Here is a 25533-nt window from a genome sequence, read left to right as displayed (position 1 = left end):
GGGGGGGGGCAAGGAGGGAAAGAATAAAAAAAAGCCCCAGCAGCAGCACTAATGAAATATGTTCATGACTAATGAAATATAATAACCACTTGTGTGAAGCAATAGGTAACTTTAGCTAAATGCAATTTCTTAACTCATGCAGCTTCTCCTTTGGGTGATCTGTGACCCACTCTGTGATTCCAGCTATCTGCAAAAATAGCCAATCATAGATCCTCTTTAGGTGTCCCATGGAAACCCCCCCCCCCCAATCTTTAACCAAAAGACCCCGGAAAATAACATGTGTCTTGAGAAATGTACCCAAACTGGTGCCAAGTACCACCCCTGGGGAAAAGCACCAAACGCCCCTCTACCCAAATAAACACCCACTTCTCAGAAATTAATGAGGAAGGTACCGGGGGGGATGGGGGTGGGGGGACTGACTCCAACCCTAGTTTCTTAACTTGTGGTTTGGGGGGGGGCTGACCCCAACCCCAATTTCTTAACTCATGACGTATTGTTTGTACTTTGCTTGCGGTTTGATGAAATAAAAACCCTCCTGCGAGCAGTCTTCGGGGTGTCAGTCTTCAGACTGCACCCCAGTGCACTGGTATGTATGTCAATAAACTGGCCTCAGGCTTGAGTCTTTGAACTAAAATCATTGCGTGGGTGTCTTTGACCACCACACTCATAATAAAGCCATCCTATTTTGTATTATTGGCTAGGACTCAGAGTAAAATAATATGGTAGCTAGTGTACGTTATGTGATAAGTCCATTGTTATGTGCGTAGTTTTGACAGCAGTGCCACTGCAGAATTTTATAATCATTATTTTTATGTAGAGAAAATAGCACTGCAGTTAATAGGACATTAGTACCCTTAATTTCAACAAAACATATCAATAATAAGTGGGTATATTGTGTCATGATATCTAGAAAAGTACAGGTAAGCAAAATGTGGTTGCTAGCACATCAGATGTGGCCCAATCATCAGTCTGTGATCAGTTGTGCCTCTGAGAATTAATCTTACTATACAAAAATGCCCCTACATAATATTGTACAAAGTCACATTTCAAAAATCTAAGCCACTAGCCCCATTGTTTGCAGTAAGGAGAATATTTTTAAGTATATCACATAATATTGCATGGAAAGTTACTGAATAGTAAAAATAACATTGTTTCTGGTGTATTATATTCTGTCTACCCTGAGGGACTTAGACTGGCATTCTAAACAGCTTCAAACAGCCATCATTTTCAAAATAATCAACCTGCCACAGAAATGTGTCTCGCTGTCATCAAAAAGTAGAATTTCTCCCCCAAAAATAAAGAGGTGAAAGAATGGCAATATTGAATGTGATAGTTTAAATTTCAATATCTCACAATCCTGCATCAAAAGGGAGAAAAAAGGTAAGGGTAGTATTTTTGAAAGTGCTCAGTATTGGCCTAACTTTGCTACCATTGACATCAATGGGAGTTTTACTCTTGAGTTCAATAGGAGCAGTTAGGCCATCACTGAGAACTTTTGAAAAATCCTAGCCTAAATCTTTAAAGTATTTCTAGTGTAGTTCTTTTGTGAAATATGTGACATATATAGAATGCATGATGTTTGGTGTGACATAGTGGTTTTATTGGTAGCCATTTGCAATCACTGGTTCAACTCATTTGTGACTTTATCTCCTGAAAGCAGAATCAGACTCACTGAATCAATGGGGTGTCCTGATTTACACCAGTTTAATTGTGATCAGGATCCGGGGTATTTTGTTTTAAATAGAATTGGTCTATATAGCTGTCTACGGGTTTTTTTATTATTATTATAACTCAACTAGTGCTATTCATTGGACACAATCTTGAAAGATTTAGTGTTAAATGGATACATTGTGTATGCAAAACACAGGTTAAATTCAGTGTACTAAATTCAGGGTGTACTAAATTCAGAGTGAATAATACTGTCCTTATGTTTTAAAACATGTCAATTTCTCTTAAACTATCATTTGTCTTAAATATTTAATCAGCTCAGATAAATGTACTTCATTTGGCCTTAACTGTGTGCCACAATAAGATAAGAGAAAGGAAAGCTAATAAAATAAAATTGTAAGGTGAACCAGAAGATATGTTTCAGAATTTATTATAGTTTAAATAAAATGTATGAACATTTTTTAAAGTGGATGTTGGTATAGTATTGTTTGGCTTTGTGCAAGGGACAATGTGTGAATAGAGGCTACTAAAGGAAAGCTTTAGTAGTTGGAGATTTGGTGATTTTCTCTCATCTAAGATTCCTCCATTGTGTCTGTGTTTGTTTTTTATGTGAAACTGATTTGAAGGGAATATGATATAAGTGTTGCCTTTGGGCACTGAAAAAGCTAGTGGCGTAAGATGCCAACGTGGGATAGTGTGAATTGTACTCTGAAAGGGAATTAGAAATTTACACTTCCTGAGGGCCCTGTCTTAGAGAAATCACACCGATGTGGGTTATCAGAGGCAGAAGAGATGAACAGAAGAGTGATCCCGGTGAATGAAAATTAAACCTAGTTATTTCCCTCCTTCCTCCCCCCCGTCTTCCTGTTTCCTTTTCTCATTTCAAGTCATTTAGTGACCTAGAGTGAAATGGACAAGAATTGACAACACATGCTGTTACTAGCTGCAGTGTCTCCATTTGATCCCTAGACATGGGGGGGAAGAAATCCAATGGTTATACTCCAAATATGACCTATGTAAAGATAACAGGCTTGATTTAGTTGAAACCGAGCCCTTTCTCCTGTAGAACTGATCCCAGTGCTGCGTTTCACAGGCAGGGGAGATGGGTTTTTCCCCTCTCTCTCGCTTTCCGCACAAAGAAAACGTGGGTCGATACCATTTTTATTGTTCTGCTGGGGTGGATTTGAGCATTTTGAATGTCTAATTAAATCGGAGGCTGGTTTAGTCTTTTTTTTTTTCTTTTTTTTTTTTTTAGGGCAGAGGGTGGAAAGTCCCATTCAAACGACCCCTTTGGCTTGGGGTTAGCCCGGTACTGTTGCCCCCAAATAAAAAAAATACAGGGAAGGGGGGAGGGAGATGGGGAAAGGTGAGTTGGGCTGAGTGATGTCTGGAGGGCGAACTCGTGTCTCTTTGGTGATGTTGTGGGTTGCTGTGCTGAAATCCGTCCCTCTGCTGGAGCTGAGGCAAAGGCAATAGTCGGAGGCATCTGATGCTGCCGTTTCCAGGGTGAAATTTCCAAGGCAGATCGTTAAAAAAAATAAAAGCCTTTAACAAAAATAGCCAGAAGAGCAGAAGATCCGGCATCTCCCAATGCAACCAGTGTAACCTAGACAGACATTTTAAAGCCATCTGCATTTAAACTAACCACGCACACAAAAGAGACAACACTAGCGACCACCCCAAAAAACAAGGAACAAGAGACAGACAGAGCTGGTATGAAAAAGAAACAAGCCTGTCTCCCCCCGCGCTCCCAACCCCCGATCAGTTTTTGCAGTGATCTGATGAGGCTAGGAAGTGGCTGGCCGGCCGTGCACAAGGCTGCTGCTGGTAGCAGAGGGCTCTACAGAGCTAGGCGAGGTTTCAGCATGAAGAATGCTGGACAGCTCACTGCACGCAGCCTAGCCGTCTCCCTGCCTTTTCTCCCCCTCTCCCCTCGCATTACTGTACAGCTGGAGATGCATCTAAATTAAGTCCGATTGAACAACAAGTAGATCTCTTCTGTCCGGGAACTACCCTAGACTCTCCTCTCAATTAAACTGCATTTTCGCATCATGGAATTGACCGTCAGGCATAATTATCCCGATTTCTCTCTCTCTCTCTCTCCTTTGCAGGAACGACTCTTTGGGAACCTGGTCCACCCAGGGATGTAAAACTGTGCTTACCGATGCATCCCATACGAAATGCTTATGTGATCGTCTCTCTACCTTCGCCATTTTGGCTCAGCAACCTAGAGAAATAGTAAGTAACAAAGAAAAAAAATCCAGATTTAATGCAAAAGCAGGAAGATTTGTTGTCCAGCTTCTCTGTCAGGTAGATTTCAGACGTTGCATCGAGGAATTGTTTAAATACTGCAGGTTGGCAAAATGTTGTTAGTCTCCTGTTATCTACAGTAGCTCAGATAAATGAATTCCAGATTCTGTGATATAACTAAATCCTAGTCAATTTCGGACGGCTTCCATCTCAGTATTTTATAGGAAAGCCTTCTAATTGTAATGCAAATGTGTTGAAAACTTTCATATTGAACGATTATCAACTTAACAGCCTTTTTCAAGGGTGTTATCCTTTCAAGAGGAATGTAGAAGGTTTTATTGATGTTAGTAGAATGAAAACCCTAGATAACGTAGTTAAACAGATTGCAGATCTGCATTGGACATGTTTAGTACAGGTTTTCTGTGTTGTCTGTTGACATCTTTAAGAAAAATAAAGTTTGCATAGAAAGGAGTGACATAAAATGTAGAACCAACCACTCTAGGTATTACTGCATGTAAAAATAGTCTAAAAAGCAAATCGTTTTGAAGTTGAACCCAAAAGGGCAATAATTTGGTTTTTCTCTTTTTGGAAGTGTATGATCAGAGATTGTTTTTAGCAGTAAGCGTCAGCTGTTTGGAAACAAAGTGGTTGAAATAAAGCATGACTTTCTGTGTAAAATCTGGCCTAAAAGTACATTAGTCTTAGCTCTTGTTTGGTTGATGAAAGATATCTTGATAAAATGTAATTTACAATGCATACTTGAGACTTTTAAACAGCATATTGATAAGCCATATAGAATATCTTGTCAATCTTTTAGGTCTAAATCCTTTAATTTGCATTAGCCAATATCATGTTAATTTTAGAATACACACAGATATCCCTAATGCATAATAGTGATGTCTGAGACTAATTGTTTTACAGCAAGTAAGCAAGTTTGTTTTTTCAAGGTCATGTATTTATTTTTCAACTGTTATTAATTCAGAATAGCACTGATTAAATAATTTTAGATTTCCAAGTTCTTCAGAAGAAGCATACAATATATTTGTGTTCCCTTATATTGCCATTTCTTCTATATGATCAGAGGCCCAAGAAAACTAAGCATGTGAGAATACTGGACTTCAGACAAAGTTATTAAAAGTCCTAAAGTTTGGTAATTCTGCAGTGAACAGGAATCAGATCTTGGATAAAGTACTGGATGATATTTAATAGCTGTCAATAAAACAAGCTATTTGTTTAGCACATTATTTTCAAAATATTTCTACCTTTCAAGGAAAATACGTATTTAAATTAATTTTAACTAGAGTGCCTTTTAAACCTAAATTAATATTGTGGTGTCCTACTAAGTTGTAATATCATCATTTGCTTTATTTTACAAAACATTATGTAGTGGTATAATAAAACATTTTAAGGTTCTAAGGCCTCTCTGGATGGCATCAGTAATTAAAGAGATCTCAGAGATGTGTATGGATCAAATTGGGAATTAAGTTAGAAGGAGTACATGTCTGCTTCATACCTAATATTACCAAGGCTGGCTATGATACAGTAGCTGTTTTAGGCATTTTCCTTTTTATTGCTCTTTTCTGGCATTTTAATTCCTGGAAGATGGTTTTCTCTCACAGTAGTTTGTTGTAACCTACAGATCATGGAATCATCTGGCACCCCCTCAGTAACCCTAATAGTAGGCAGTGGTCTCTCATGCTTGGCTTTGATCACCCTCGCAGTTGTCTATGCAGCACTATGGAGGTATGTAATTGATGACATGGTTGAATGGAAATGCACAATTGTTTGGAATTAAATTAGTAGCTCAGGATGCCATTAGATATGTCCTTATCTTCTATATGTAGTAATAGTAGGCATTTTTTAACAAAATAGCTATATAGTGCATGCTGCAATTGATCTGTAATAAATCTGATTAATGTAATTGATTTGCTTGTCTGTCCTGGTCTACTGGTGACATTATAGTCCATACCTTCTCTCTCCTCTTCAGTATTAATGATATTGCCCTTTCAGTGCAGTAGTCAGACAGCTAATAAACATTTTACATGATTCCTCCAGAAGTGAATTCTTATATTTGAATTAAGGCTTATGGCCTATTTCCTGACCCACTTCTCCTCCATTTACATTTGAACATGAGGTATCTGTGTAATAAAAACTACATATGAAAGTCACACAAGTTTCAGGTTTTGCAGGTTCACAGATATTCAGACTACTATGCTTGAGTATGCACACTTCAGCTGCATCATTCATTGAAGGGCACAGAATGAAGCAGTATGCCTTCAAAAAACATGTTTGATTGGGGCTTTGTGGCACAGTCTAATACTGAACTTGCTTTGCACCTTAGGGACCCCTAGGATCATAAATGCAACTGAAAGGCATGGAGGGATTCAGTAGGAGGGGGATTAGTTAGTACAGAAGAAGAGTGAGAAGTATATAAAATAATGAGGGACAGAGTCAGCAAACTAGGGACAGCTATTTACCCTTTCCCATAATATAAAAACAAAAGGGCACTTAATGAAATTAAAAGACATCAAGCTTAAAAGGATGGAAAATGTAACATTAACCAATGGAATATGCTGTCACACGTTATTATTAAAATAAATAGCTTAATTACCAAAATAAATAGCTAAATTTCTCTCTATGAGAGAGAGAGGATTAGACATTTTTGTTTAATATAGAAAACCTGGTTATTCCAGCCAGGATAAAATATTATAAGGATTATCAACCATCATGTCTTAAGGAATTAACATCGACCACCAATCAGTTCCTCATCACAGACCCTATTGCTCCTCCTGCCCAGCTTCAACCTGCCACATTGTCAGTGGCCCCTTCTTAACTGATTTATGACTGGGCAGACCTCTGTGCAGCCAACCAGCCCCATTGGGATCTTCAAGATAACTCAAGCTGCAGCAGCAGTGCAGCTCAAACAATGACTCACATCGTCGAGGAGTGCCCGCTAACCAAATGCAGTGGTGGGCTCCAAGAGCTCTACTTGCCCACTAAGAACACTATTGCTTGGCTAATATTCAAATGCTAAATAAATAAATAAATAAATAAGAAATAAACTGAGTATAAGATGACTTCAGGAAGTGATTCCCAACTCCTCAACTGCGGAATTGGCTGGGTGCATTATGGGATTGTTGCTGTTTCTTGTGATGTATCTAGCATTGTTGGAGACCTGGTATGAGGCTGAATGTATTAGTGGTGGTTCCCAGTAGAAGGGCTTCTAAGCTGGGAAAGGAATTGTTTGATGTGACCTGAGGGGCATAAAAACAGGGTTTGGATGAAACTGACAAAAAGACAATTTAGATTTATATCAGGAAGTATGTGCTAAAAGTGAGGCCTTTTTAACTGTAGAAATGACCTTTGAAAGTCCCACCATTTGAGTTATTTAAAGCTGGAGTGAACAAAGCTTTCAGGAGTACACTTTAGTCAACAGTCTTGCATTGGCAGAAAGTTGAACAGTGGATCTAATAAGGGTTTTCCTGCACCAACTTTTGTGATTCTTGGTTCTTGTGGGCTTGGTTATGTCACCCTTGAAAATATTTTCAAGAAAACCCCTGCAATTTGTCTGGATTAGCAGTGTCTGCTCAAAAGAATTTTGGAATAGTAACATTGCTGGTCAGAAGAAATAAGGTGCATTAGCAAAGCTTGCACATCACCTGCCTGGATCAGGGCAATGCTGTGGGCCCCTAACTTTCCTGAGCACTAAATCTACCCACACATTGAGTAGCAAAAAAATGTTCTTGTACCATGTTCAAATCTGAGTTTCTTCATAGTTCCAGGGTGTTTGATGTTGGGTCTGGTTCATGTCCATCACTAATAAGGAGTTAGAGTAGTAGTATGTAGGCAAATGCATTACCCTTTTAGTATTCATCTGCCAAATCACACACAGCCTTGGGCATTATACTTTTTTTATTTATAGGAGGAACGTTTCTTGGGTTATCTTGTACTCTTTTTATGAAAAGTGTAATGGAATCCTTAACTTATAACTAGGCAACTGGGCAGAAAGGACAATGATTTATTTTCTGTCCAAAGCACAGCACCTCAAACTACCCCTCTTCACTGTGCCCTGAAGTGTCAGCTGTGGTTATGCATGTAAGACCTAAAATTGGGGTTTAAACCCATGACTTTCTGGCCCACTGGAGACATAGTATCAACTGAGCTGTACTGACAAAGTAAAAGCTATAAATAAATTGCATAATTTTCATAAAATCTGGGCGCCCTCATCTCCCAGTGATTTAAGTCAATGGTATTGCAGAACACCTCTGAAAATAATAATACCAGAGGGGTAGCCGTGTTTCTTGAAATAGTCATCATTGTTTTGGTGTGCTTCAGCAAATAAAACACGATGTAGCAGAATAAGGACATTTACATTTTTAAGAAACCAGTTGATACAGTTATTTTGTTATCCTATCAACTATTTTCCTAATAGACTTGTAAAATGAATAACATAACAAAAGTTGGCAACAGGGAATATGTAATGCTCACTACTATAATTTAATATCTACCAGTACAAAGATCAGCTATCTTTGCTATTTGGTCATATGGAAATGAAGGACTTATTGTATTATTACTTCTGCACACAAATTATTTTGTAAATGTAGTTTAAACTTCAAAATTAATGTATGTGTTATAATTATCCTAATAATGTAAGTGTTTAGGAATGCACTGCCATGTTATGATCTACTATACTGCATCTTAATTGATATTGTGGGCCGTATCCTCAGCAATGGAGCTATTTCCAATTATGCCAGCTGTGGATCTGCCCCTCTATGAACACTCCCATAGAGGAGCAGACAGCAGAAGAAATTATATTACTATTGATCTGAATTTGTGCAGTCACATTATTATCAATATGATTCATATCAATAATACCAACGGCTTATAATGGAAGCACTGATAGAATCTAGCTTTAATGTCTTGAGACATTCTGAGGGAATTATAAAATATATAATGGAAACAAAAACTTTTCTAACTGGCATGTTATTTTGTATTAGTAGGAGATACCAAACAAGAAATAATGTAATAGTTTAATAGAAAATTCTTTCTTGAGATTCTGGTAACAGACATTTTAAAATGTCTCCCAAATTTCTAAGAATTGCATTCAAGTATTTATGGTTGCTTATCTGTTATGATTTCATTTTCAATGGCTTTAGAACCTTTTTATTCTATATTTATTTGGACAGGTACATCAGATCTGAGAGGTCAATAATTCTAATTAATTTCTGCCTATCTATTATCTCATCAAATATTCTTATACTGGTTGGACAAACTCAGACACATAATAAGGTATGATTGATTATATTGACTTTGTATTTTAATATCTATCTTTTTGTGTTTAATTTGGATACAAATCTATTCTCACAGGACTAGAGAGCTTTTGGTAAAATATTAATAGGCAAAGGAAATTATTTAACGTTTCCTAATTTTTTTCCTCCAAAAATCCCTTTTGGTATCATTCCCTTTGGACATGCTGTGTTCTCTGTGGTAGACTTGTGTGTTTTATAACTAAATTTCAAAGCTGAAATAGTTCAAAGACATAAAACATCAAAAGCACAAATTCTGGCTCATTATAATAGTTGTAATAGGATTGTGCTACAATGTTGTCTTTTTTTGTCTTTTTATTAATACACTGACACTCAGAAGGCAAGTGTAAATTGCTTGGAAGTTAGAGTACAACTCTTGAAAATGTGCACAAGCAGCTATACTCAGATGCTGTAGCAAGACTGTATGGGTACCAGATAAATATAGAATTATTAAATCTTTGATTTCTAATGGATATAGAATAGTAATAACCTTGTGCATCTTGTTTATGTACAGATTGCAGAACTGACAATACTCACAACAAAACCTGGTTTCAGAGTATTAGTGGTTTCAGACTATCTTTATCATATGTAGACACTTCTATGTACTGGGTCATCACAAATCTCTGAGTGATGCTGGGTAGCTTTTCCAAGCAACAAAAAGCAGTTGTTTTAAATTAAATAAAACAGTTCAAATGGTTTAGAAAAACAGAATACTATATTTTTCTACAACAAACCTAAATTTCAGACCGTACTTGCCTTCATCCATCTCCATTACTGTCATTCACTTTACAAATCAGTGCGTAGGTATTTAGCTGAATATCTCCACTTAGTCAATGAGAGGCAGATGGCAACATGCTGAAAAATGTACCTCAAAATATATACTTGTACAATAATTCATAATATAATATTGTATAAGTATCTATTTGGGGCTGCAGAAGGAAGTCATGTGAATCTCATTGACTTTAAGAGGAGTTATGCAGCTAAAGGCCTGGACTACAATTTTTTAAAGTGCACAAGTGACTTAGGAGCCTGAGTCCAACTGCAAGTAAGTGGGACTTAGACTCCTAAGTCATTTCATTACTTTGGAAAATTTTACCCCAGAACACTAACTGGAAAAGTTTTATATTCTACTTTATTATACAGCAACTTGCATTTAATTGAAAGGAGAGCTCCCCAGTAGTTGGCCACTGTTCTCAAAAAAGAATAGGAAGTGACATGGAAAAAAACACGCTCCTTAAAACAGAGGTTGGACCAGAGATTGTGAGCATCGTAAGGGCTGTGGATCCTGGTTTAGACAGAATCCCTAGCTAAGGGGGTGATAATCCCACTCCAGCATGTGTGTGCTTGGATCTGGGGAGCCTGGAACCAAGGCAATCTTTAATTCAACTCCTCTGAGAGCCACAGACCTATTCATTCCAGCAGTAGCCCTTTCATTTTCTGAGTTCCAGAAAAGTGTTTGGATGTTTTCTCAACTTCTTTTTGAGAATAAGAGATCCTAAGAATGGAGATCTTCTGAGGCAATTTGTGAGAGAAAAAGAGCACATTATGAAGTCTACATTTTAAAGTGTTTTGTGGTCTGAAAAGCTGCTCCAAAAATGGACATTTTTCTGTCCATATATGCTCTCTGTAGTCCATATGTTGTTCTTGATACATGTGCAGAGCAACCATTAATGAGGCTGTACGTTAAATGGATCAAAGGCAAAATGTGGTTCTTTGCTTACTGATTCAAACTGGTTTTTATACTGTGTCCACTGCAGAGCTAGTATACTGTAGCTCCAGAAGATCACCATGTGTATGCATGCATCATGAGAAAAGTTGCCAGCTAATGCCATGATTCAGCAAAACTCTTAGGCATGTGCTTAAGTCTCACTGAAATCAGAGTAACTGAAGCATATACTTAACACATGCTGAAAGGCATTGATGAGGTTTGCTGAATCCCAGGGTCTAAATTCTTCATGCTAGAATTTTTATTTTTGATGTTGATATACGAAAAAAGAACCCACATTTAGATTTCAGTGCCAATGGCTGGGGGGGAAAAATCTTAGTTTGCCTTGTTAACTGAGAAAATTTGATCTGGAAGAGGCAGAAATAGAAAAAAGATCTGCGTCTTAACCATTGTTTGAGAGGAAAAAATCTTTTGACATTAGCCTTTTATATGAGTTATATTAATACTATTCCCTGGTAATACAAACAGGATCCAGTTGCGGAGTTTATTAAAGGTGTGGGGGCCAAATGCTACAGTTTTTACTCAGGAGACGGTTTCATTGAAGTCAGCAGAAATTTCCCTGAATAAGGACTGCAGGGAATTGACTCTTGGAGAATACGTGTTGCTGCTTTGGTACTTCAGAAGGAAGGGAAGCATTTTAAACATTAAATATAAGAGGACTTGTCTTCATGTTGTGTAACGAGAGAGAGACCTGATTTACCAAGTTTGAATTCTATACTATCCTATTCTAATTTTTGTACCACCACCATCACCATGGTATCTGATCACCACTAATCAATATCTGTATACTAATCCCAACACCTCAAAGTTCAAGAGTATTCACATTTTATGGTCCATTATATAGGCCCACTTGTTCAATTTATTATTGGACTTAGAACTGGATCTGGGTTTGGATAGGGTTAGAGATGGTCAGGGTCCAGTTCTAGTAGTAAATTGGAGCAGTGTGTAAATTAAGCAAAATGAAAATACAGTGATTACAGACAGCATGTTGTTATCCTGGTTTACAGATTGTAGATTTCTCTCTTTGCATTAATCAATTTACAGACCAGTTTTTATTTATTTAAAAACTGTTCCAACTTTAAAAAACTTGTACTTCTGTGGGGCTATTTTTGGGCACACTGGCAATTTGTGAATAAAGGAATCATGACTCTTGCACTGAATAAGTGCAGATTATTTCTTATTTTTTATTTACTTTAAATATACCATAGGTATTCTGCATATTAAAACTAGCAATAGTCTTTTAAGGCTGAGTGTATTATTCATGGTTTGACTTTCTTTGTGTATGAAGAATTAATGAAGACTAAGTGAGTTTGAAATGCTGTACTTTCTCTGTAAAAGTATGTTCAGTCCTTTTTTTCCACTAAAAAAGGGTCATGATATTTCACACAGGCAAAAATGGACAGTGTACTGATAGGGCCATATAAAAGTAGTCTAAGTTCTTCAAAGATGGAATAGCTTTTATATTTCAAATACTCAATGTTTAAAGGCAAAAATTCTTCCCTCTCAAGTATTTCAACTAGAGGGTTCAGACATTAGACCTGAGGTGTAGACCATGGAGCTTTTTCACCTGTTTTAAGATAGAGAGGGGGGAATAAAGGATGATGGTTGTTGGAAGATTTGGGATTGAATAGCTGTTTTCACCAGAAAAGCATTTTTCTTTGATCTCTTCATAGTGAAAGATATTGTGCAGTTTCTTAAAGGAGACAGGAGAGAATCGGTCAGCTAGTCTCAATATGTTTTCCAAAGAAGTTTCCAAATGCAGAAAAATCTTGTTGAAAATTCTCTTAAAACATGCATAAGACATGTGTAGAGACTCCTGTTCTCTCTAGTACCTGTTTTGAAATAAAGGTTGTTGAAGGCAGAATTTTCAAAAAGGTTATAAAGTTTGATTAAAAGTTTCTATGATTATGCATCCTGCTTAAATATAATCAGTGTTGCACTTGGAAGGAGATATGAAGCATGTTAATTTATTGTAACATTTTGATACTTCTTTCTGCTTCTTGGTTTCTTTTCTTAGGTAAACTTGTTCTGTATCAAATATTAGGTATATTACTTTACTTAAACATGGGGATATTTCCAATATGATTAGTGTGCTGAAGATACTCCTTTCAATTCTGATTTAAAACTCATTAATATTGGTATTAAGGGCCTGATTCAGAATCCATTGGACTTAATAGTAAAGATGCCATGTTGCATGAATAAGCTAACAGGACAAATAAATGTGTGCTTTGTCAAATACTAGAAAGTGTCCCTAAAACCTACACAAACACTGAGTTTTTGCTTGATAGAGACTACCATTTTGGGGGGAACTATATTTCAGTGATTTGAAGGCTTGATTATGTCATGTAACTCTTTCCATATTATCTGCTTGCTGTTGCTTTCCTTGCCATCAAGAAAAATGGCTGCATTTCTTCACTGCATGGACTTTGTTGCTTGAAACTATAAATCTTGATTATGCTCCAGTGCTAACTTATCAAGTAGGCTTTTTCCCTCCTCCCAATAAGGTACTGATAGGTATCGTCCTGATTTTTTTTTCTAAATTCCCTTTTTAGTTTCTGAATGTGCACATACTAAAATATCTGGCTTCATTAAGAGTTGCATTGAAAATAAAAACACATTAGTCATCTGAGATAAACAAATACTGTTTTCCTTAGGAAGAAAACAGTGCTAAACAAACCACAAAAATACATTTTACAGGTTGGGGAAGTTAATTCTTTTCAATCTTTCCTGTTTTTATCATGTTTCAGAGTTAGCTGACTGCCCTGTGTGGCTTTTGAGAAATAGGTGCATTTTCCAGAGTGTATGCTCTTCCCTTCATGCACATTTATCCATTCTGTTAGTTGTAATAGGGTGTATGTATGCCCATCAAGGGAAGACTATATCCTTTAGAGTGAGGTAGATGATCACAGCATGTTTAATTTTCTGTATCCTCTCTAATTGTAGCCTAGGGTTTGTGATGCTCATTATTGCAGCATTTTGGTGATAATCCCTTATTTACATGGGTTTACAACTCAGCCATAAAGTCTGCTTTGTGTTAAAACTTGGAGCATATTTTGGGGCGGAGGGGGATTTGAATATACACTTTGACCATCTAAAGTACAAAAAAACCTAATCATCAGTTTGCATAAATGCTTTAGGAATAAAAATGGCTTAGAAACCAAACATGCCTAAAGTGTTGCAGATCATTAACCAATTTGGATTAGATCCCTTAACTGTTTGGACTGGATGAAGTATCAAGTTACTTCTTTTTACAAAATAGATGCCTATATGCTCCCCTCCACCCTAACACATGGCCTGGAGCCCATGAAATTACAAAGCAATGGAAAAAGCCTCAGAAGCAGCAGGAGCCAGTGTAACATGTCCCCTCCTCACTCCCTGAAGTAGCTGGCTGTGTAATTAGAGCTCACCGGGGAATTGAGGAGTCTTCATGGAGGGGCGGAACCAGGGAGCAGCACTGTATGTGGCATGATTCCCTCAGATATCCATGTGGGTATTAATTCTGCTTCTAGCCCATGTTAACTGTTGCACCCTACCTGAAGCCACCTTATAGAAAGAGTTATTGTGGAGGCAGAGGAACCAGTAGCAGCACAGCTAAGAAACAGCAGGCAAGAGCTCCAGGGCACCTGGAACACACACATGTGAAAACAACACTGAGGTTGTGTTAGAAAGCAATGAATGAAGAAGGTAATTTACAGCTGAGGAAGTAAACTCAGAGCCTAAACTGGTGACTTCAGTGGAGCATAACCAACTAACTCCAGTTGCATAGGTCCTCCCACTCTTGTGAACACCAGGAAGCCATTTTAACCCCTTCACTGGTGAGCAGGGCCGGCTCCAGGGTTTTGGCCGCCCCAAGCAGCCAAAACCAAAAAAAAAAAAAGAAAAGCCGCGATCGCGATCTAAAAAAAGCCGCAATCGCGTTCTGGCGGTGGCAATTCGGCGGGAGGTCCTTCACTCCCAGGCGGAGTGAGGGACCATCCGCCGAATTGCCGCCGAATACCTGGAACTGCCGCCCCTGTCCGGAACGGCCGCCCCAAGCACCTGCTTGAGAAGCTGGTGCCTGGAGCCGGCCCTGCTGGTGAGTCTCACCTCTGCCTGTGTGTGGAATTTGAATGCAGTGGCTCTTTGAAGGACTGGTACAGCCATTTCATTGGAATGTGTCTGTGCTCCAAAGACCAGCAAACAGAGTGTATTTTTCCTATGTGCTGTACATTCAGGAGCACAGAACCAATTAACTGCAGTGGAGCCCACTTAAATGAATACCTGTTAAAGTATTAGGCCTGTTTAAACAATGCTGCTTCCCTATGCCAAACTCTGACAAAACCTGTTAACTTCAGGTGGATTAGCTCACTACTCTGAGACTTTTACGAGTCTTTCTGGGGAGCAGACCCTACATTGTTCTCTCCTAACTCTAGATGAGTACACAGGTTGTCACTCCCACTATTGATACCTGCCTCGGAGGCAGGGCCGGTGCAAGGAAGTTTCGCGCCCTAGGCGAAACTTCCACCTTGCGACCCCACCCAGCCCTGCGGCAGCTCCCCGCCCCCCCCTGCCCTGAGGCGCCCCCCTCCGCGGCAGCTCCCACCCCCCGGGGGCCGTGCGGCAGCTTCCCACCCCAGCTCACCTCTGCTCCACCGCCTCCCCGAGCACGCCGCCCCCGCTCTAATTCTCCTCCCCTCCCAGGCTTGCGGCGCCAAACAGCTGATTGGCGCCACAAGCCTGGGAGGCGGGAGAAGGGGAGTGGCCGCTGCGCTGGGAGAGGGAGTCTGAACCACACGTGTCAGCGCGCCGCTGGCTGCCCAGCCCAGGAACGCTGTAAAAAAAAAAATTGGGGGCACCGCTTTTTGGCGCCCCCAAATCTTGGCGCCCTAGGCAACCGCCTAGTTTGCCTAAATGGTAGCAGCGGCCCTGCTCGGAGGATAGGAGAAGGTTCGATTTGAAAGCACCAAGCGGTCTCTTTCTCAAAATATATCAACTGTAGCAGTCAGTTTGGGATTCTGTAAACAAATTTGACTTTTAATGTTACAAGAAAGAGATTACATAGAAATTAGAAAGGTGTAAATACTGCCAGTGATATTCAGACTCCTGTTATGAACTCTGGTAAGCTATTCTAAACAGCATTACAAAAAAGGGGGGGAAATAGTCTTATTACAGGCATTCTGAAATTTTATAGTGATTTACCCTTGTATGATTCAGGGTCACAATTGCCCCATCATACAGACATTTTATCATACTGCTCCCAATATGGAGTTTCTCTCTCCATGTCTGCTAAGGTCTGTTTTTAATTGCTACCTCTCCTCTGGAAGTCACCCCCACAACCCTCAGGATAAATAGCTCATCCCCTCAAACACCTGTTTGAGGAGTTTCTGGCAAGCTATTGATGACTCAAGCTACCTATTTTTGGCTTCACACATTCTTTCTGTTCCTTTTGGGTTTGTTTACTGGATTCCAGTTCAAATTGCAAAGTAGTCAATGGGAGGTAGATGAGACCTGTAAAGCCCAGCACAGTTTAAATGCTCATGTGTTTGATTCATACTATCAGATTTCAAGGGGGAGGCACTTCGTTCCTAAATAGTAGAAATGGTGAAACAGGATTTTTAAGTGCAGATACGACAGTAACAGACTCCAATGACTCCATTATAATAATAATTATAAATCAGCATTCAAGTATTTGGTGATTTTCATCCTTCGGTGGGAGGCAGCATTTTGCTTGTTACTCTTCCACTGTGGACGGCACAGATTACCAGTCCTCATATTACAACAGACACAGATAAATCCATTTGTAACACAAACTAAAATGGATATAGAAACACAATACAGCCTTTGGTAAAATAATGCATTGTAAAAGAATAAATTCTGGGCTAAATACAATAGAAAACGGACATAATAATAAATCTGTTATTCAATATTCTTCCTTTGTACAAATCAAAACATGTTAGGAAAATATCAAGTCCTTTTAGAAGAATAGCACAAGATGCTATTTGGTGCAATAGGGTTATCCATTTACTCTACTAGGTTTCTTCTATACTTCCTTAGTGTTCCTCATTGTCTCTATACGTATTCCATAACATATGGTAAGTTTCAACCTTAAAAAATGTTGTCAGGTTCATTTTTACAATTTTAAATTTTTAGTTTTCACTCTTCTATCTAAGTAATAGCTTCTTAGGGCCCTGATCTTGCAGTTGTCAAGGCATTGGGAATACGCTTATGGACAATGACTACGCAAGTGGGCTGATTAGAGACTTAAAAATAATTATTTCCTTGACACATTTTTCCTTTCCTATTTAACAGATATAGGGCTGGATCCTGCCATCCTTACACACATGAGTAATAAGTAGCAGAGATTATACATATATAAGGTTGACCGAATCAGGTCCAAAGATGGATCATATTCCAATATGGCAAGAGATTGTTTACTGGTTTGGTTATCATGACTTCTGGAAACAGATCTTGCTAGTTAATCAATGTTCCTTTTACGCATGATTATTTTTTATTTTGCTGCAGCAGATTAAAGATATGAGAGAATCATATACATAGTTTGATCCAGTCTGAGAAATTCCTAAGTGATCAGTCCAGTCCAGTATCGTGTCTGTGACAATAGCCAGTACCAGCTACTTTAGAGGAAGGCACAAGAAACCTTGTAGCAGGCAGTTATGAGATAACCTGCCCTGCTGTTGGAATAGTTGGTTTTATTTATTACGTTGGTTAATTTGTGGTACATTGAAGTCAAAGTGATATTTAGGATCTGAAGGAAATTTTCCACCAAATGATAACCATTCGCTGGAGGTCCAGTTTAAGATCTAAATGACTTGACAGTGTCTGTGTTTTGATTTATTCCTCTTCTGCTGTTTTTGTCAGAATTTAGATTAAGTAAACTTTTATGGGTAAATAATTATGTGCAGTTGTGCAACTGAATAGAAAATTGTCCTAGGAATAATTGTGAAAGAAAAATCGTAAAGTTAAAGTTAAGAAGCACTGCCTTGGAGTGTAATCATGGCCTTTCTTAATGAATGGAATGGTGAGACTTTTCAGAACCCTGCAGGGAAACTTACATTTTTGTAATAAAAAAGGCCTCCAGCTGTTAAAACTGATAATATTTCTGCAATGTCAGAAAGTTCAGCCTGCACCAGCTTTGTGGGTTTTAAAAACAGGTGAAAAAACATTTTAATATCTCTTTGTTCTGAAGAAAATTGAAGTGTATCTGGAAGAAAGAGTCCAGCAGTTGGAAGGAAGTGTGAATAAGGTTGGCACAAAATGTTTTACCACCAGTCAGCGATTATATAACTGGAAATCATTAGCAGAACTGCATGTAATTTATGGTGTGTCTTTGTATTTCATAACTATCACATCTCAGAAACATACTGTAGTTGTTAAATAATTTCTTTAAGGAAGAAAATCTAAGTGGATTTATTATTCCTTAAATCCCATTTTAAGTTAGGTAAGGGCTTAGAATGAAAATTGTATCCTTAATAAGCTTAGCTGAGACATACAGGACAACAATTCCCAATATGTCAGAACCTACTGCTGCTGAAACTTGGTTTTAAAAAGATGGGATTAATTTTATAATCTGTTGTTATTTGCATTGAAATTTTATACTTCTTGTACGTAAGAGGGCTCTCAAGTCTCTGTCTTTTACTACATATCCTCTTATGTCATGTCAAGCAGAATTCAGACTTGAGTGTTACCAATTTAATTATCACTATAAAACCTTCATTTTGGTACTTCTTATCTTTTAAAGTAAATACCGAATAGTAATAATGTGCCACTGAACCGAGTAATCTCACAAGGCCTAGCAATTGTGCCACAATGGACAGCAAAGTGATTTTGCTACATATCATAGCCTTAGACCTCAATATTAGGGACTGCATTAATGCTGTACAAAAACTGGTCACAGCACTCACTTGCTCATTATTTTCACAATACCTGTACCCACAATGACCAATTTGCAAGAGCTCAGAAACTGAGCAAATGTATTTTTCCATTACTCCATAAGCATATTGAATTTTCCTTTGATTTTAGCAACAAGGCTGTACTATCCCGATGTAGCCATAGTATTGTTGAAGAGCAGTGGAAATGTATTTCAACCAGATTTTTAAACCCTAGAGAGAAAAATGAATGCAATTCCATAAATATCTTAACAATACGTATGCCTTAATTAAACAATAGCCACTAAACAATTTTCTATTATGTATTAATAAAACAGGCATTTTTAATGCTAGGAAATGTTCCCTAGCTAAAGACAGGAAGCTTTCTTGTGCATCTTCAGTAAGCAGACGTTATTAACCCATTCGTTTCTAGGAAGACATCTTTTAGAACAGGCAAATTATTTTCAAAGAAGTGGCATTACCAGGATGTGAAGCCTCCCAAAAACTGTATAGTTCTGCTGTCAAATGTATGTTGTCTGTCAAAGTGACCTCCTGAATTTCCTACTGTCAGCAATATATGACCTGGACACATTGTGGCTGAATGGTCCCAAAAGTCAGTACATTGATGCATCATTTTGATGGTGACAAAATGTCTTTTCAAGAACAACTAGAAGGCTGGGTGACTCTGCTGAAGTTTTTAAAAGTCAGTGAGTGTGTGTGACAAGTGAGGAAGAGCCAAAGAAGCTCTGGGGGGCAGAGGCTATCATTTCATGTGTTTGTATGATGCTATTTCCTGTCTGTGACCTGGTTTGCCTCTCAGTGCTATGCAATATTAAAGTTAAAAAATAATAATTCAAGAAACCCCAAAGCCATGAGGGTTCTGCTAATTCTCAGCTAGTAGGGCTTCTTTTCCCCATTAAATTATCAAGTTTGCATTGTATCTCAAATACTTCAGACTGCTTGATTCCCATGGCTTTCCCTTAGAAGCTGGCAAGCAGAAACCTGCTAGTGCATTATAAAAGCTTAAGTAATAGCTTAGCAGTTTCTGGAAGGAATGTTAAGTGATGGTGAAAATAAAGCCATTGAAAATGCACAATTATGGGTACACAAAACAACTGGTCTTTCAGTGCAGTCTCTAGTTAATTTCTTCTATGTCCTTTTTGTTGATTTCATATTGGTAACACTTTTCTGCAACAAGCTGTTTCTCTGCTTGTGGTTAAATATGGAATTTTGTTTTCAATGGCTTCTATTAAGGTACATAAACAGAGCTATGATGGTACACAGTTTTAGGTAATACAGAAAAAATCCTTCCCATGCTAACTTCTAGCAATGGAGACTGACACCACACAAAGATCTGAATCCATCATTGTGATCTGCAGTGGAGGATTTCTGTGCCCCCATGGGAACCCACTGACTTCAGTGGGGCTCCATGTGGATGCAGCAGTCTGCTCACACAGGTCACAATGCAGGATTGGCTTCTAAGGTGCCAGCATCATCCTCAGGAATGCCTGGCTTGACATGGCCCCCAGTAGTCGATCCAGCAGCTGAGGTGTGCTGGCGCTCAACACATGTCCCTGTCCCTTGTGTAAAAAAATTCCCCTCTGTCCCCTAAAGATTCCCCTACACTAAGGGAATTCTCCTACTCTCAGGGATAGAGCAGAGTATGGCTAAGGTGCCCTGAGATATTTGGGCTTTATCAACTTGGGAAAGGTTGGATGAATGTGGCACGGAAGATTGTGCAAGAGGAGGAATCTGTGACATATGCATAATTTAAAACTGGGCATTTTAGGTTCACTAATTTTAGCTGCTAAAATACATCTGAGAGGATTGTAGGATTAATTATTAATAATTATTGTTGTTGATAAAAATTAAGTCCATCCTCAAAGCTCTGGGAGTGTTTCCAATTGAACAAACTTTCAATGTAATGTATTAACAGATATTAAAAGCCTCAACTCCTTTCACACTTACCCCCCTAGGGAAACACCTGAGTAAATACATTATCCTTGCATTGTGCGCTCAAGGTCAGCACCCTTGAGTTTCATCAGCTCTCTTGTAGAAGCATGAGGGGATGGAAAGAAAGGAGGACACCTTCAAATACACAGAGAACATCCTGCCTTTAGTGCCCCGCTGCTGATCTCAACCGGTGAATGGTGCACAGGGGGAGAAGTTGTCTCCAAGGTAACTGGAACTGAAACTGTGTCAGGCTTTATAGATCAAAATTAATACCTTGAATTGTACCGAGGAGTAGAGTGGGAGCTAGTATAATTGATGGCGAAGAAGTGTCCAATGATTGATATGGCTAGTGTTGCTAAGAAAGGGTCTGATCCTGTTCCCATCGAAACCAATGGGAACGCTCTCATTGACTTCAGTGGTGCCAAGACTAGGTGCAAAATGAGGATCCATTTTTTGCACTAGTTCACTGAGTGGTCCTCAAGGGTGACCAACAGTCAGGTCACAAAGGGTGGGATAGCTAGTGAAATCCACATCAGAGAGGAAAAGTCACAATCTTCTATCCAGATGCTGATGGAAAAAGGCAGTACTGGCCTCAGCATATCCAGGGGTAAATCCAGGGATATCTCCAAAAGTCCTCTTTCTTCTTAGGGACTGAAGAACCCTTAAATGATCAGAATGTAATAGCCACACCAGCTTCCTGTGGAATCTGCAGGCTGAGAATAGCCAAAGTGTATTCGGCCATGTTCTTTTCTTTCCCCAACTCCCCAGACAACCCCAGGCATGTCCCTAAGTCAGGGACTGCAAAGGGAGTCAGCATAGAATCATTCTAGAAGCTCTGTGCCAGCTGGGGAACCTCCTTAAAATTGGGGATTTCCCTGGGGACTACTTTTGCCCAATTTACAGCCTCTTTATGCGTAACCTATGTAAAAAATGTTATGGTTTTCTCTGGGGGCTATTTTCACCAATTTTCGTCTCATGTTTTATTTGAAATTCAGCCAGTCAGAGAGCCAGAGCTTTATGTGGTTAATCATTTAAAATAACTGAAAGGATTTTATTTCCTTAAAAATGCTACTAATGCATCATTTAATCAGTCATAATTTGTATATAATATCTCTAAACTTAATCAATGATAATTGTGTTATTTAGGAGCAACATGATGTCACACAAGCTGAAAACAATGCAGTGGTTCATGCTTTTTTAAATCTGAAGCTGTTTGTCAGTGTATGGTAGACATCCTTGTTTCTTTAAGCATTATGTGTAATGTTGAGTTCTATTTAATATTTATAGTTATTTATCTTTCAAAGTAACTAAATCCAAATTAGAACAGAGCTCAAAGCACTCTGGAAAGGGAATGTTTATATATGCTAATGATTTCTATTTAAGGGGGAAAATATTAAAAGCTGAGATAATGTGCTACTAGCAATGGGGTTTATCTAGCCTTAATTATCCAGTGACTTCCAAACCACAAATAATATAACAAGTGCACAGCAGACCAACTTGTTCAGGAGACAGGTTACCTTACAGGACAAAACCACTGTATCCCTCTCCAGTCCCACATCCCTGCCTTCAAGGAAAATCCTCTATGTGAGCAGACAGAGTTGTAGTGTTGCTGGGCTGGGGTGAGGTCAATTAGCCAATTTCCCACGTGCAGTATGTGGGATGCCCATCAGTCCTAGGGCTGGAGTTCCCATGATTTGCATAGGATGGGGTGAGAGAGATCTGATGTTGAAAAACAAATCTCGGGTTGGCTGGGGATGAATCACTTCTTTCAGTCTGACAGCCAGGAAGAAATGGCCTGCCTTCCTGTGTCCCTCCCCCGCCCATTGGAACTGGGGCACAGCTTCAACAATCCCTACACCTGAAAGCTGCTTCAGGGGTGGAAGGGAAAATCCTAGCTCTGATAGGTGCCTTTTCCTTTCCCTGGCCCTTTATAGACGAGACATCTACAATGGATGGAGAGTTCCTCTTCCAGCCCTAGAGAGGGAAAAAGTGGTTTTGCTCTCAATTTTTTTTAAACAAATCAATGAACTGTCTTAAATAGCACTTTCCCCTTGTAGTCCCCATTCTTCCCCCCCCTCCATGCTCTTCCATCTGTCTTCTATTCTGTCTTAACTCTATGCCACTCTCTTCTTCCTTTTTTCATTATAATTGTTCCTTTCCTCCTTTTGGTCCTGCTTTCCTCACTCTTCTCTTCCTTGTCCTTGAACCTTTTTACTATCCTTTCTTTCCTTGTCCACCTCTAATATTTCTTTGTTCCAACCCACTTGTTCTACCTCTTACTCTCTGTTCCTTTCTCCCCTCCTTTTTCCTTGTTCTGTCTCTCTAATTTTTCCTGGCTCCCCTCACTTCACCTCATTCTGGCCCCTCTTCCCTCCCTGGTTCACTCTCCCTACTCTCTTGCTGTCTGTCATGTGTCCCCCTTTATGTAGGTGATCTTCCTCTCACCATATTCTCTGTCAGATTGCCCCTTATAAAATGGTATCCTACCTTTTTCTGGCCTTCCCTACAAAATGTCAGACTTCCAATGGAGGAACATTTCAAGTCTTGAATAGCATATGCCTATATTAACTCTGCCTCCCAGATAGGTGGACAAGTGCATTATTGTGAACTGAACCTCCATCAGTCCCTGTGCTACCTTAGGAGGACTCGCATCCCATGCCAATGGTACATTTATTGTGAGTGAGTGGTTCACCATCACTGAGCAATCCTACGAGAGATGCTTTGTTTTCCTTTCTTTTATTAAAGTATGGCTTTAAAAGACAACAGGGAGCAGCACTGTTCAATTCTTATGGAATTATTAAATCTTTGAGAGATTCACCCTCAGAATTTACTGACCCAATATTATATTCCAGCGTCTATCTATGTGCTACTTTAACCCTCATTGTTGCAGCATGTCAATGCATTGCAAACATTTATTTATCCTTTGTGATGTAGGGAAGTGTTATTATCAACATTTTGCAGGTAGGGAATTGGAGCAGAGCCAGGAACTGAACCCAGAATTCTTGAGTTCTACTCCTGTACCTTATTAACAAGACCATCCTTTAAGGTGATTGATTTGTTCTTATATGTCTTTCCTATTGCTATACCAGATACAGCTATGTAGTTTTTTTTATTTTGGAAAGCTGGTGTTTGTTTATCAAATCTTGAGATATTTGGTGATCTTTTATACTAATTTATGATGGTGCCTTTTATTAAATCAAAGCTGCCTTTATGGATTGTTATTTTTAACAATTTTTAAACAATTATACCCAAAGATTTTTAAAAAGCAAAGAAAATTAAATCTAGTCAAATTAGTCAACAAATTGCGCATCACCCTCCAGTCATGTGAGAAACCCACTTTCCAGGTTGGCCTGAGGCTTTTGCACATTGGGCTGTCAGAGGTTAGGAACATCACACTGCTGATGTTCAGAGCTTGTCTTTGTATGTCTTTTCTGTATAACTAGTGCACATGTGCACTAAAGCCTGTCTGCTGAAATTCATATAAAAATTTGGTTGAAAACAAACCATGTAGGACTGGATTCTCTACTGCCTTGTACCTTATGTATCCATTAATATCTATGCAAAGCAGGTGTAGAACAATAGCAGAATGGTAACATTTTTGTGTTCCCCTTGCACAGGTGTGGGTGACTACACAAAGTGTAGTAGGAATCAAGCGCTAAGTATGATTCAGCTGCTTTGCACTGCTCTGGCGATGCAAAGAAGCCATAAGCCCATCTTCATTGCTTGGTTAAGTACCTGGTTTACAGCTGCGTTGTGTCACCAGCACAACATAAAGTAGCTGGAACAAACTGGTGAATCTGGCCCTATTTGTTTACACTTACTAGTTGCTTTTCTAAAAGCTAGCAAAATGCTCACTTTTCCTTTAGTTTCTTTAATTCCTCGGTGACTGCAATCCAAATCATGGGATTTGTTGCCTCCAAAATTTTATTTCGGGGACATTTAAGGGTACATTTTCCAAACTTTGCATAGGTTTTTAAACGGTAAAATACCTCTTTATGAGAATGGTAATAATACAGCATAAGTCCCTACAGTGTTTTGAAAATGAGAGACATGTTTATAGAAGTGTGAGGTGAAGTCAGAATGGGAAAGAGCCCCAGGAAATCTTAATGGAAAACAGGCAACTAATTCCATGTAGCGCCTACCGAAGATGTACCCCTTAACTGTAAGTACTCCAGGCAGAATAGCACAAAGCCATATTGCTTCATTAGATAACATTATTAAAAGCTTAATTGCGACAGATGGACCATAAAAGCAGAGTTTGTACTTGCCATGATGTTAATCTGTTGACTTGGTGGGATGCTCAGTTTTTGCATTATATACAGTAGTCCCTATCCATGATTTTCTTTTAAGTCTGAATCGTTTAGTGAGGTGGTCATTATGGTATGAAGTATGAAGGGGAGTTGGAAGGTCAAGTGCACAAACTTTGTTATATAGATGTAGTAAACAGGATCTTTAATCAGAACTGCTTAACTTTGTGAGATGACATTGCAACTGCATTTGATTTTGGTCCCAGTCCTCCATTGACTTCACTGGTGCCCCACAAAAGTTCAGAGCTCCAGGCAGCAGCTCCTTACAAGACTGGGGCCTTGTTCTGTATGATTTGTGGCAAGACTTTGGTAAAATGATAGAACAGTTATTAATGTACAGAGCTGTGAATAAGTTAGTTTTATGTCATCATTACTGAGTAGCACTTACTGATTCAATTGTCAAAATACCATTATGGAAAATTCCTGTTAAATGTAATGGAAAAATTACGAGTTTTCTATAT

General features: G+C 38.8%; 1 protein-coding gene across 1 annotated transcript in view; it reads left to right on the top strand.

Moving 5' to 3' along the window:
- The window catches only part of ADGRB3 (adhesion G protein-coupled receptor B3), a 600480-nt gene that overhangs the window by 481335 nt on the left and 93612 nt on the right, over positions 1-25533 (top strand). Inside the window, exons 17-19 of the mRNA XM_026654815.1 lie at positions 3780-3906; positions 5558-5661; positions 9105-9207. Of these exons, the coding sequence (XP_026510600.1) occupies positions 3780-3906; positions 5558-5661; positions 9105-9207 (334 nt within the window). The remainder of the gene's footprint in view (positions 1-3779; positions 3907-5557; positions 5662-9104; positions 9208-25533) is intronic.

Source organism: Terrapene carolina, unplaced genomic scaffold (assembly GCF_002925995.2).
Source record: "Terrapene carolina triunguis isolate 2854851 unplaced genomic scaffold, T_m_triunguis-2.0 Scaffold42, whole genome shotgun sequence".
Lineage (NCBI taxonomy): Eukaryota > Metazoa > Chordata > Testudines > Emydidae > Terrapene > Terrapene triunguis.
The sequence above is the reverse complement of the archived record's forward strand: the minus strand, read 5'-3'. Positions and strand labels throughout refer to the sequence as shown.